Here is a 13216-nt window from a genome sequence, read left to right on the forward strand (position 1 = left end):
ATGTAATGGTCTTTAAAAAAAAATCATATTTTTATGAAATGACTTTGTTTTATTAATGTTTCAGTATTGCACTTTTAAAAGATAAGTAAATGCATTATTTTTCTTTTTTAAGTATTAACTAAGTATTTTGTTTTTTGCTCCTTTTTATTCTGTCTTGTCTACGTAGGCTTAAAGATGCAGTGGACGCCAGAGCATGCGCAATGGCCAGAACAGCACTTTGATATAACGTCAACCACACGGTCCCCAGCTCACAAAGTTGAAGCATATCGTGGCCACTTACAACGCACCTATCAGTACGCATGGGCCAATGATGATATCTCTGCTTTAACTGCATCAAATCTACTGAAAAAATATGCTGAAAAATATTCAGGAATTTTGGAGGGTTCTATGGAAAGACCGCTTCTCAGTAATTACACTGAAGCCCAATCGGGTCTTGTTAATGGCCGAAAAAATGAAGGTGAGCCTTGGCAAAGTTCTTTAAACTCAGAAAGTGTTTATCCGATGAACTGTGTTGCTGATGTAATTGTGGCAAGCAAAGCTGGAGTGGGAACCACTATACCTCCATCTGATGTCTCTGCCAGCATAGGCAGTTCACCTGGAGTGGGCAGCAACCTGACTGAACCCAGTTATTCCAGTAGTACATGTGGAAGTCACACAGTGCAGAGTCTGCATTCAGGGCTACCATCTCAGGAATATGGGACAGGATATAATGGATCATACTTGCATACAAGCTACAGCAGCCAATCTGCTTCTGCATTGCCATCACCTCATCCATCTCCCCTACATAGCTCTGGACTTTTACAGCCTCCCCCATCAGCATTGGTGTCAGGCTACAATGGGGCCTCCAATCTGTCCAGCTACAACTATCCACCTGCTAGTTATCCTCCACAGTCCAGTGTTGGGTCCGGCTATAGTCCTGGAAGTGCACCTCCTCCTTCTGCTTACCTTCCATCAGGTATACCTGCTCCTACTCCTCTTCCTCCTACAACTGTACCAGGCTACAGCTATCAGACCCATGGTTTGACCCCAATAACTCCATCAAGCTCTGCTAGTTCCCTTAAAAGAAAAGCTTTCTATATGACAGGACAGGGCGATTTAGATTCCAGTTATGGAAATTATAGTTATGGACAGCAAAGAACCTCGCATAGCCCAATGTACAGAATGTCCGACACAAGTATTTCCAACTCAAATAGGGGAAATGGCTTTGACCGAAGTTCTGATTCTTCATCATTATCATTCAAGCCAACAAAGCAGCTGGTGGCTAGTGAGCAGCAAAGAAAATTCAGCAGTCAGTCAACTAGAGCTTTAACACCACCCTCATACAACACCGCTAAGAATTCAAGATCAAGTGAAGCTTTTGGAAAATATAACTCCTCTGCAATTAATGAACACAGTGATGAACACAGACAGCTCCTACCACATTCTCTGCAAGGCCCTGGACTGCATACAGCTACCTCATCTAACCACTCTGTGGACGAACAGCTGAAGAACACTGATACACACCTCATTGACCTTGTAACAAATGAGATAATCAACCAGGGACATCCAGTTGACTGGGATGAAATTGCTGGTCTCGATTTAGTAAAGGCTTTCATTAAAGAAGAGGTTTTGTGGCCTGTAATTCGTTCTGATGCATTCAGTGGACTTACTGCTTTGCCTCGGAGCATTCTTTTATTTGGACCTAGGGGAACAGGCAAAACCTTATTGGGCAGATGTATAGCTAGTCAGTTGGGTGCCACATTCTTTAAAATTGCTGGTTCTAGTCTTGTCACAAAGTGGATAAATGAAGGAGAAAAAATTGTCCATGCATCGTTTCTTGTGGCAAGGTGTCGGCAACCATCTGTGATCTTTGTTAGTGATATAGACATGCTTCTTTCTTCCCAAGTGAGTGAAGAACACAATCCCATAAGCCGAATGAGAACAGAATTTCTTATGCAGTTAGATACTGTTCTATCTTCTGCTGAGGACCAAATAGTTGTAATTTGTGCCACAAGTAAACCTGAAGATATAGATGAGTCTCTACGGAGATATTTCATGAAAAGACTTCTTATTCCACTTCCAGACAGCACAGCCAGACACCAGATAATAATACAGTTGCTCTCACAGCACAATTACTGTCTCACCGACAAAGAGGTTTCACTCCTAGTCCAGCGCACAGAAGGTTTTTCTGGACTGGATGTGGCTCGCTTGTGTCAGGAAGCAGTGGTAGGCCCTCTTCATGCCATGCCACCAACAGACCTTTCGGCCATTATGCCGAGCCAGCTGAGGCCTGTAACATATCAAGACTTTGAAAATGTATTCTGCAAGATTCAACCTAGCATATCACAGAAAGAACTTGATACATATATTGAATGGAACAAAATGTTTGGTTGCAGTCAGTGATAAACATTAAGCATTGCAATGAATGCTGGCACACAAAGCTAGGTGATGTAGGATTATGAATCCCATTTTGGCAGTGGCCTAATTGTTAAAGGTATCAAGGCAGCCACAATAACCTTGCATCCACAGAGTGACAGTAGACTTGAAATAAATGTGCGTCACACAGCCAATGTTCTAAATCACCTAAAACAGTGAGCATATTTTGATGCTTAATTTAAGCAAAGCCAACACTCAAAAAGTGGGTGGACATAGGTTGATTTTGGAAATACATGAACCCCGTTTGTTGATTCCATTCTGCTGTTCTTGAGATTTAGTTGCTGTCAAGTGCCTGAAGTGGTGCTTTATTATTATTTTTTTGTTTGCCTCACAATTACATTGGTGGCATGTGCTATAACATAAAGAGCTTTAACTTCAAACATTACTGGACTAGAGATGAACAATTAAGTTGAAAGACAGAGAGACAGATTTTTTTTTTTGCCATTTTCTGAGCAACAGTATTCCTCAATCCTGTCTTTTCTGCTGAACAATAAAACAGGGACACATTTAATCTGGAACTTAATTTCTGTTTTGTTTTTTCTTTTAATGTTCTGTCTGCAAAAATGACAAACAAAAAAACAAACCTCAGGAAAGTTGATTTGTACAGTACCTCAAAGGAATGTGTTGAAAGCACTATTTACTGCAGAGAAAATGGTTGGCGTCATTGTTGCTTTATATTAAAATATATGTTTACCTCATAAATTGGAAAGTGGCATGGTTCAAAGTACTTTGAATGTATTTGGTTGATTCAAAAGAGAAATGGCTGATCTTTTGCCATTTTCATTGTAACTGATTTCTCCCTTTGTAAATGAAACACTATTCAGAATGACCAGTTACATTGTTAAATGAAAAGCTTTTTTAAAAAACAAAACACATAAATTGGATGGTGCAGATATTCTTTATAATTCAATATTTACATAGATCAAATACAAATTGACTATTATGAATTTATCACCTGTTCATGGGTAAGCAGCATTTTCCAAAATATTTTAAAGAAAATTACTTGTAAACAGTAACACTGTAGATAGCCTTTAGATTTGCTGGCTATATATTACTTTCAACATCATATGTTGCACTAATTTGCAGCTGTCAGATTGGTCAAGATGACCAGCAGATTGGTTGTAGGTGATAAATTAACATTAGATCTTTACAGCCAGTATAAATAGTTACATCAAAATACTAGTATTTTTTTTTAAATAAGACCTAAAGTTTACTAGCTTTGTAAGACTTTAATACTGAGTTTTAGATTGATACACAAAAGACAGCTTAACCTTCCAAAAGTAAATATATAATTAACTGTCTGAAAATGTTCTTGATGAAAGCATTGCAACCAAAATACACACAAAAGTGAATAGCATTTAAATAGCTGTTTTCTATTTTATAAAATGTACTGTGAAGTTCATATAGCTGTGATTGGTCCAGAAAACATATATTTGAAACCTGTTGTGATACCCTATACAGTAATTGGCCAAAAACAAAGCTTGGGTTGTACGACTAGGCTTTGAAAGTCTTAATAAATCACATGCCTATCCATCTCTGAACAAACAGCCTTGTCAACACTTTACCAAACTGGAAAATTAGCTTTATTGGCTATATTAATTTACAAATATTTAACATTTCTTTTCTGTATGTGTTACAGTGACGGATTGTGTGAAACATTTGCCCTTAGTTAATTAATATTTTTAGGATTACCATTACTTGCTTCAAAGAATCAATCCTTGTTTTTTTTGTAGACAACTTTTTCCTGTGTTACAGTACATTCACTGTGTATTTTTTTAATTGCGTTTAAATGCTGTGTGATAATTGTGACATTTTTTATATCTTTTTTTTTCCTGATTTTGTACCATCATCCTTTGTCTTTATTTTTGAGGTTTCTTTATTTACAACATATAGTGACAGCTAATTGATATTGGGTGATGTCTCTGATCAAGGAGCAATGTGCAGGCTATAGCTGTGCCATGCCTGCCAAAGTACTCATGAACAGACAACTTGGCTTTTTTGAATGTATTGTTTTGTTTACTTTAAATGGAGACAGTAAGAAAGCTGTTTCAAAGCACTGGCAATTGATGTACATTTAAGACATTAAATAAATGCACTGAACGTCGTATAGAAGAAATTCCAGTACCTTTTGCTTCTTTATTCTCTCTGAAAAAAAGTATTTAAACATTTCAAACAGTTTTTAATAAAAATGTCTGATGTAAAAAGAAATAAACTTTAATTTGCACGTCCAAAGACCACAATACGCATTGAAAATCTAACCTATTTTCCAAAAATATATGGGTGCCAACAATAACAATTGTAATTGCATGTTTTTTTAATTGTGAAGACCTGACATTTTAATTAAAATAAGTCATTTGAAGCATATTATGATGCAGCCCTCAAATATCCTCTTCATCTGTTTATAGATTTATAGCCTCATTATTCACACTACTTGGTAAATTGTCAAGTTTTTAAATTATCATTTGAATCTGTTAATAAATAAGTGTATGTCTTCTAACAGCTTAATTAAATAGTGCCCAAAGGAAAAAAAATGCTCTGCAGTTTCTACAAAAGAGAATCGAATAACACACGATTGCTAATATACCAAAATGCTTAGTTGGCAGAATGTTTTGGTACATTTAAATAGGGAGAGAGCACATATTTTATACATTATTTAAAACTGTTTACATATAGACACATTGAAAGTGCTGAAAAAAAACCTGTATCCAGTCATGCTATTAGAACGTTGATGGTGGTACAGTGTGTTTTAACTACATATTATGTGGAGACAAGTCTATCATGGTTGGAAACATAAATGTACATTTGGGCTTTTCAAAATTAACCTGTTATAATAAACATTTCTTGTTGAGGCTTAAATTTCCCTGCCTGCATATTTTAACAGACAATTCCTGGCTGTTAGATGTTCCAGGTTTTTCATGTAACAAAAGGTTAAAAAAAAAAACGATTCCAGGAGAAATTGTAGGAGTAAAAGAAATATGGTATCTTCCGCCAGAATACTAAGCAGGGGAATTAAATAATAAATTCACCAAAAACTATAAGATTTCAACCAGTGTATCAAGATTTTTTTTTTCTGTATGGCTGTGCTAAATGAATATGATAAAATGGAATACCCAAATCTTTTAAAAAAGAAGAGGTAAATGTTATATTGTGGGGACAATGTAGTTCATAGCTGTCAGTTGCTCCTAATATGGTATCTGACCAGAAAGTCAACCGTAACCATGTCAACCATCATAATGTCGACACAACACAACAATGTTGGCATTAAAATGCTGGCATGGTTCAAGCTGTCGACATCCACTTGTTAACTATGTCAAAACCTGAACTGTCTGAATTTGCCATGTGAAATGTCCACAGTCTGAGGATACTAACGATTAGGGCTAGGTACCACTTGGAGGGTTATAGTTAAGTTTTGGGGGGGAGGCAAGGGATTGACACTAGTGGGGATTAGGAGCAGGGATGGTGGGGAAAATACAGGAAAGCTGCTGCTGAGATATCGCCACCACAATTGATCCTTATGACCGCCATGACCCAGAAGATTACAGTGGAGTTTCAGCCATCGGGAGAAGGTAAGAAACCTTTGGACCATAATGGACAGCTTGTCCATACAGTTTATCATCTTGACATATCCTCCATGTAGACATGGTAAATGTCAACATGGTCACTGCTGACTTGCTACATGTAGGCCATTCAACCCTGTACACATTTTCATGTCGACATGATGAAAGTCAACATGATAGCTGTCAACCAATCATGCCTAACCCAATAATATCCAGGGACAGTCTCAGGTTTCATTTTAACTTACTTATTTAATTACTTATTTTAAACACTGATCAACTAGATAATAAAATCACACTTTTTCTATATATCTGTCTGTTCTTATTCTTTACATTTTAGAAATTCATTTTAACCAGATTGATTCACATGAAGCGAGTTCTATCTAAAAAAAAATGCCCCATGTTTATCAGAAAAGAGTCCATGCAGAATATTGGCAGCTGTTTATTTAAACAAAATAGCTGCAATTTGTTTGCAGCTAAATGTATTATTACAATTATTTAATAAAATGTTTTAACAAGTGGAGGGCAAAGTGAAAACAATGTTCAACATTTCTGAGAAAAGATTTCCCTTTACAGTTGGGAACAACTGGTTTACAGATGATAGATGCGATTATATTCTTCAGTACAGGTTGAGACTACCATATCTAAAAATCTGATATACAAAATATACCAAGATCCCTAAACATTTGTGTGCGACTGAGATAAGGACACCTTTGCTTTCTGATAGTTCAGTGTAAATAATCTTTGTTTCAATTGCTATTACCTTCAAACTGCGTATAAGGTGTATATGAAACATAAATTCATTTCATGTTTAGACTTGGGTCCCATTCCCAAGATATCTCATTATGATATCCAAATATTCCACAATACAATAATATCCAAAATACTTCTGGTCCCAAGCATTTTGGATATGGGAGTCTCAACTTGTATTACCAAAGTAATATTAGAATGTCTTTATAACTAGCTAGATATCATATTTATAGTGCAGTGTTTAGTTGGAACACAACCAAAAATGTAAAATTCTGATCCAGTAGGACTTCTGAGGCGTCCACTTATCAATTGGCAGATTTATCGCTTCTACTAAAACTTACCTTTTTCAATCCATGCAGTATTTGTGTAGGTGCTGTTATGCCTTCAATTTTCTATTTATAGCAATGGTTAATTCACAGAGGAGGGCACTGACATATCCTTGAGTGTTTGAAATTCAGCCCTCTTATTAAGAGTGTACAGAGCAAATGCTGGAACATTTAAGGCATAGGTTCTCAAACTCTGTCCTCAGGACTCCAACAGTACATGCTTTCCAGGTCTCCTCACAAAATCAAAGGTGAAATAACTAGCTCCATCTGTGGATATTTTAAAATGTCAGAAATGATTACACCTGAGCATCAGCTAGATGACTTGGAATATGAGAGATGTTTGGGGTCCTGAGAACCAAATTTGAGACTCTGTGGTGTGATTTGAGGGATCCAAAGTGTTTGAAGTAAGTAAAGTCTGGTGTGTTTTGAACTTAATATTAGTGACACTTAAAAAATGTAAGTCAGTCTCACTAATTTATGTGATTAAACCAAATGAATAAATTCTAAGCAAAACATATTTTCTATGAGAATTCTTTCCCGTTGTCTAAATAAAACTCTGCCAATAAGTTTACAAAATATGCTACATTGTTTTGCAAATGTAAGGATTTTATCTAAATTTTGTTATACCATGGCTAACTGACTCCCCCCCAGAATAATCAATTGTCCCTGATGCCAGCAGTAATCATAGATTTTTTTTGGCATGCCTGAGGCAGGCAAAAAACAATCCCTGATAACCAGCTCCATCTGACCCATTTTTTCCTCAAAAATGCATACTGTATATCTGGGAACTTATCCCAGATCATATGTGTTTTTGCCTAAAAATCATCTGGAAAAAAATCGAGATAAAACCCCATTTTTCTTTTCCCAAAAAATTGAGGCCAATTAAATATTCCCCAAGTGTTCTCTAGATTTTTTTAAATTCAGATTTTAGCTGGTAAATTAGACTTTATAATAATGTCACAAAATAAAAAAAATTATACATTTGACTACTCTCTTCAATAGTGTAGTCTTAACATCATTTATCTGTGGTCAAAACCCCAATTCCACATCATACAACTGCCCAAAGAAACCTAGATAAATTCTTGCACATTTATAATACATAAGATTTGTGGACCCAATTTTACTGTTCTGGAACATGCTGTAAGGAGGGCGAGGGGAATTCTATTAGCTCCCAAAAAATTCGGAAGATAAAAATAGGCTTTTACTGAAATCTTTTACTGAATTTTTTTCAGGCAATTGAGTTCTACCCTGATTTTTTCTGCCAAAAAAAACCTGTTTTCAGATGAAAACCCATAGATCCAAGATAAGCTTCTGGAACTATGGGGTAAATTTACTAAGGTGGGAGTTTATTAGAAGTTGTGATGTTGCCCATAACAACCAATCAGATTCTATGTATTAGCTTCCAGAAGCAGCTAGCAAAAATGTTAAGTAGAATCTGATTGGTTGCTATGGACATCACCAGTTCTAAAAAAAAATTCCAACCTTAGTAAGCTATGTGTTTTTTATAACCACAATCGCAAAAATGAGATTTAGCTTGGTTTTTTTTTTTAGCCCCAGGCATGTGAAAAACAAATCCCTGATCAGTGCTGGCTTCAGGGCTAATTGAATAGGCTGGGTGTGAGGGGCAGGGTCAATTAGCCATGGTAAATTATCACAGTTAATTGAATCTCCCCCAAGTGTTTTACTGGGTTTGGTCATATATAATTAATAACTTTCCATTATATGTAAAACAAATATGGGTGTCTCTTTAATTCTGTTAGTTGAGATTCAGCAGAGACCTAAAAGCTATGAAAATACACTTTATGAACTAAAGAGATTTGGTGACCTAAAGTAGGATTGTTTTGAATAAATAAGCATAACAGAAAACAGAACTACATGTAACTCACTCAAAACACAAATTTTCATTTATTTTAACATTTTTAGTGCTAATTTATTTTTTTGCTCAGATCTCTATTTGTATTTAAAGGACAATTTCAGTCACTGGGTTTTTAACCAAAAAGAATCTGTTCTTTTAAAAGGTAAAAAAGGGACATCCTCACAAACCATGTACTTTGATAAACTAAACCAAATGGATGTAGCTTTAAGGTATTTGTATGTTCTTTGTTTTATTTAGTTGTAAAGAACAACCTATATACAGTATATTTCATAATTTGAAGCGCAGCAAAGATTAAACCAATATGTCATGTTAAAGTTTATATTTTATACTTTAAATTCCATTTTGAACATTTGCTAAAACTCCAGAACTTGATCCTTGCCATGAAACCACATGTTTATATTAACATTATTTGTACCACTTAAATGAAGGCTGCATGCACTTTTGTTAACAAAATATCAAATATTCACAGAACACTTTCCAGTTCTGGGATATTGAATTTTCCTAACTGTAATTAATGAAATTTAGGTTCAACCTGGTACATCATTATCAACACTATTTATTGTACATAATATATTTGTGTTCAAAGCTGCCTCTATACATAGCAAATTTGATGTCAGTGTGCTTTACATTAAATCAACAAAATTACTGTATACAAGCAGAAGTTCATAATAAATATTACAAGCAACACCAATCCATTCTTATAACCATAAGTTATTGTTCAACAGCAATCAGTTATTGTGTGTGGTCTCTGGACTATAACACTGTCATCTACCTCACACCAAATTGGACAGGGAGGGAGGCTACTTGGAATAAAAGACAACCACACTCGTGAAAGCAAAGTTGCAACAATTTATTCATATACAGTATTATTCTTTTGAATTCAGTAACAATTCTATAGACTACTTCAATTTATTCAATGATGTACTATGGAAAGTGGCAAAATATGAATAGGATTTCTTATATATGGGAATCTATATATATATCGTAATACTAATGTACACTACTCTTAAGTGGATGAAATGTATACATGAAGCATATAAAAAAAGAGGGGTTTTCTTTTACATTTGTCTTCCAAATCATATATTCCACCACGCCATTCTACTTACTTTTTTCAGGCTTTCTGTTGGTGTTTTTTGTACATTAAGTGATGTTGTCTTTATTATTTATTTTTTTGTGAAATGGTTTTATGAGTTGCTTACAACTGATGTCTTGCATTATTAAAAAGAAATAAAATGTACAACATTAAAAGGCTTAGAAAAGTTTCAGACTTTGAGTCTGATATTCTTATTTTGCCTTAAGTAGGTGTCCTAGTTAGCATCGCTGTCGTGTGGCACTGTGGCCTTGGGCTTGATGGCAAATCTGGTTAGCATTAAAAAGATTAAATATTCACAGAGAACAGGGCTGGCTCCAGGCACGTTCCAATAGAATGGCCGAACAGGGCGCCACAATTAATAGGCACCGCTATTCTCGCCGCCATATCAGAGCATGGAGCCAGCAGCAGCGTCCATCCTGCAGTCCTCTAGCAGTGGCTGTGATGATGAGGGGAAGGATGGGCCAAAGCTAAACTGCGCACAGTGCAGTGCCGGCATCTGATGTCGGGTGCTCCGATCCTCCGGTGAGACTCGCGGCCGCACCACTTCTGGTGGGACCCTGGCTCTCCCGGTGCAACTTCTGGTCACACAGCCATCTCTATCTTTCTTTCAGGTGAGCGGTCCTCCATCCAGCAGTGCTTGTCCCCTTTCCAGGCTGTCAGCTTTCAGCGCTGCTCTCTCTCTTTTAAGTGTCCCCATTTTTCTTATATGGTGTATCTGGCACTGTCGGGCATGTAATGTGTGTCTGGAACTGTGGGCATATCATGTATCTGACACTGTTGGGGCATATCATGTGTATCTGGCGCTGTGGAGCATATCATGTGTATCTGGCACCATGGGGGCATATCATGTGTATCTGGCACTGTTGGGGGGCATATCATGTGTATCTGACACTGCTGGGGGGCATATCATGTGTATCTGTCACTGCTGGGGGGCATATCATGTGTATATGGCACTGCTGGGGGGGATATCATGTGTATCTGGCACTGCTGGGGGGCAAATCATGTGTATCTGGCACTGCTAGGGGGCATATCATGTGTATCTGTTACTGCAAGGGGGCATATCATGCGTATCTGGCACAGCTGGGGGGCATATCATGTGTATCTGGCACTGCAGGGGGCATATCATGTGTATCTGGCACTGCTCTACTGGGGTCATTATGTGTATCTGGCACTATACTGGAGACATTGGGCCTAATTCAGAGTTGATCGCAGCAGCAAATTTGTTAGCAGTTGGGCAAATCCTTGCGCACTGCAGGGGGGGCAGATATAACATGTGCAGAGAGAGTGGGTGGGGTGTGTTCAAACTGAAATCGAAATTGCAGTGTAAAAAGAAAGCAGCCAGTATTTACCCTGCACAGAAACAAAATAACCCACCCAAATCTAACTCTCTCTGCAAATGTTATGTCTGCCCCCCTGCAGTGCATATGGTTTTGTCCAACTGCTAACAAATTTGCTGCTGCGATCAACTCTGAATTACCCCCATTATGTGTAAAGAACACTGCTGTGGCTGTTATGTGTAAGGCTTCTAATTGTGTGTGTAGAGGGGGTGTGAAAATATATTTATTTATAGTTTGTAAAGGTGCACGCATGGGGAGGGGGGGGCGCTTCGAAATTTTCTCGCTCAGGGTGCTAGTAGGCCTGGAGCTGACCCTGACAGAGGACAACACTAAACCTAGGACAGACAAAATGGTTCTCTGTAAAAACCATAATAATGATAGTGAAAAAGCATTTCTAGTCCAAAACATTGCTAGTATCTCTTTATTATTCCCAAAAAATTCAATAAGGGTCAGTTTAGGAATCATAACCGCAACAGCAGTCATAGAGTAACTTGTATCAATGTATCCCTTTACTTTTTTACACCTGGAAAAATATCCTAAATCAGTCATTTTCGGAAGCATTTATTGCACTAATTTACACCATGCTCCATAATTTTGACTGCATAAATTGATTGTTGACACAGTCCAATATTACAAAACAAAAAACAAAGTAGTAAGATATTGAACACAGAATAGTGCATCCCAATATTATACAGGTTATATTGTTCTTCTTTCTTTTTTTATTACATCTAGAGCAACCATTCAGCCTCACAAGTGTCTAATTTATGCTTTGATAGAATATAAATAATACTATTTGCTGTCATTACATCATACTACTGTAAGAAAATATTATGGGTGTAAACTAATTTTTCTTGGCTCACATGTCATTTGCCCAATCATCATGCAACTTCAGAAAACTGATTTTTCAACCTATAATTATGTAATGCTTAATGAGTTTTGTATGAATTTAATGTATGTTACAAAAATGTTTATCTAACCTAATGACCCAAAAGATATGTGCATAGTAGAACATTGATTATAAATTGATGTACATTCTAGTTAATTACTGTATATTGGCTTATGAACTGAAAATAAAAATTACAAATCACTTCAATATATTGAGAGTTAAGTGTAGAAAAACTGAAACATGTTCAGCTTTACCAGACATCTAGGCACATTGTAATACTTCTGAAACAAAGACAGCATGAAGGAGCAGTGCGTTCTAAGATACCAAAAAAACAAATGGAACTTTCCAAAGGGTTCAGATATTTAAGGCATCAAGGTGCTGAAAAATAGTAAAAGGCTTTTTTTATGAAGGTTAACTTTTGCTTGAAGATCTGTCTGTGGAAATCATTGTATCAAATAAAGACAGAGTCTTTTGTACAAGTCATTGTTCTGATATTTGTTAATACATGTATTAATATGTCCCACCTAAAATATTTTTATTTATTCTGTGACTGGCAGAAAGCTTGAAATGATCCGTGATGTATTTACTAAATGATGATAACACTTAAAGTCAATTATCATATATACATAGGGAAAATGTACTAATTTTTATATGTAAATCTACAACAACCAATGTGTTTGTCAGAATAAATAAATCAAAAACTTGATTGGTTTTAAAAAGTATTATATCAAGCATAAGTTTTTACATGCTCTTACATTTTACCCCTTCACACTTATTATATCCATTTCACATTGGTTTATATAAAAATTGGAAAATAAAAAAGCATAATCCATATTTCTGTGTGTTTTATGTCTTTCTGTATTTTAATTGCATTGTTATAGTATGCAAAATAACTCACATGTGGTTTAGCAGCCAAATCCGAATTTAAGAAACTCATGGAAATGTGCCCTGTAGTCTAAGTGGACTAAGGAATAGTCTT

At 36.2% G+C, this 13216-nt stretch overlaps 1 protein-coding gene across 1 annotated transcript in view; it reads left to right on the forward strand.

Annotated features, from left to right (window-relative positions):
* The window catches only part of FIGN (fidgetin, microtubule severing factor), a 167081-nt gene extending 154179 nt beyond the window's left edge, over positions 1-12902 (forward strand). Inside the window, exon 3 of the mRNA XM_063933623.1 lies at positions 167-12902. Within this exon, the coding sequence (XP_063789693.1) occupies positions 167-2382 (2216 nt within the window). The 3' untranslated portion in view covers positions 2383-12902. The remainder of the gene's footprint in view (positions 1-166) is intronic.
* The last annotated feature ends 314 nt before the right edge of the window (positions 12903-13216 follow it).

This window comes from Pseudophryne corroboree, chromosome 7 (genome assembly GCF_028390025.1).
Source record: "Pseudophryne corroboree isolate aPseCor3 chromosome 7, aPseCor3.hap2, whole genome shotgun sequence".
NCBI classification, from domain to species: Eukaryota; Metazoa; Chordata; class Amphibia; order Anura; family Myobatrachidae; genus Pseudophryne; species Pseudophryne corroboree.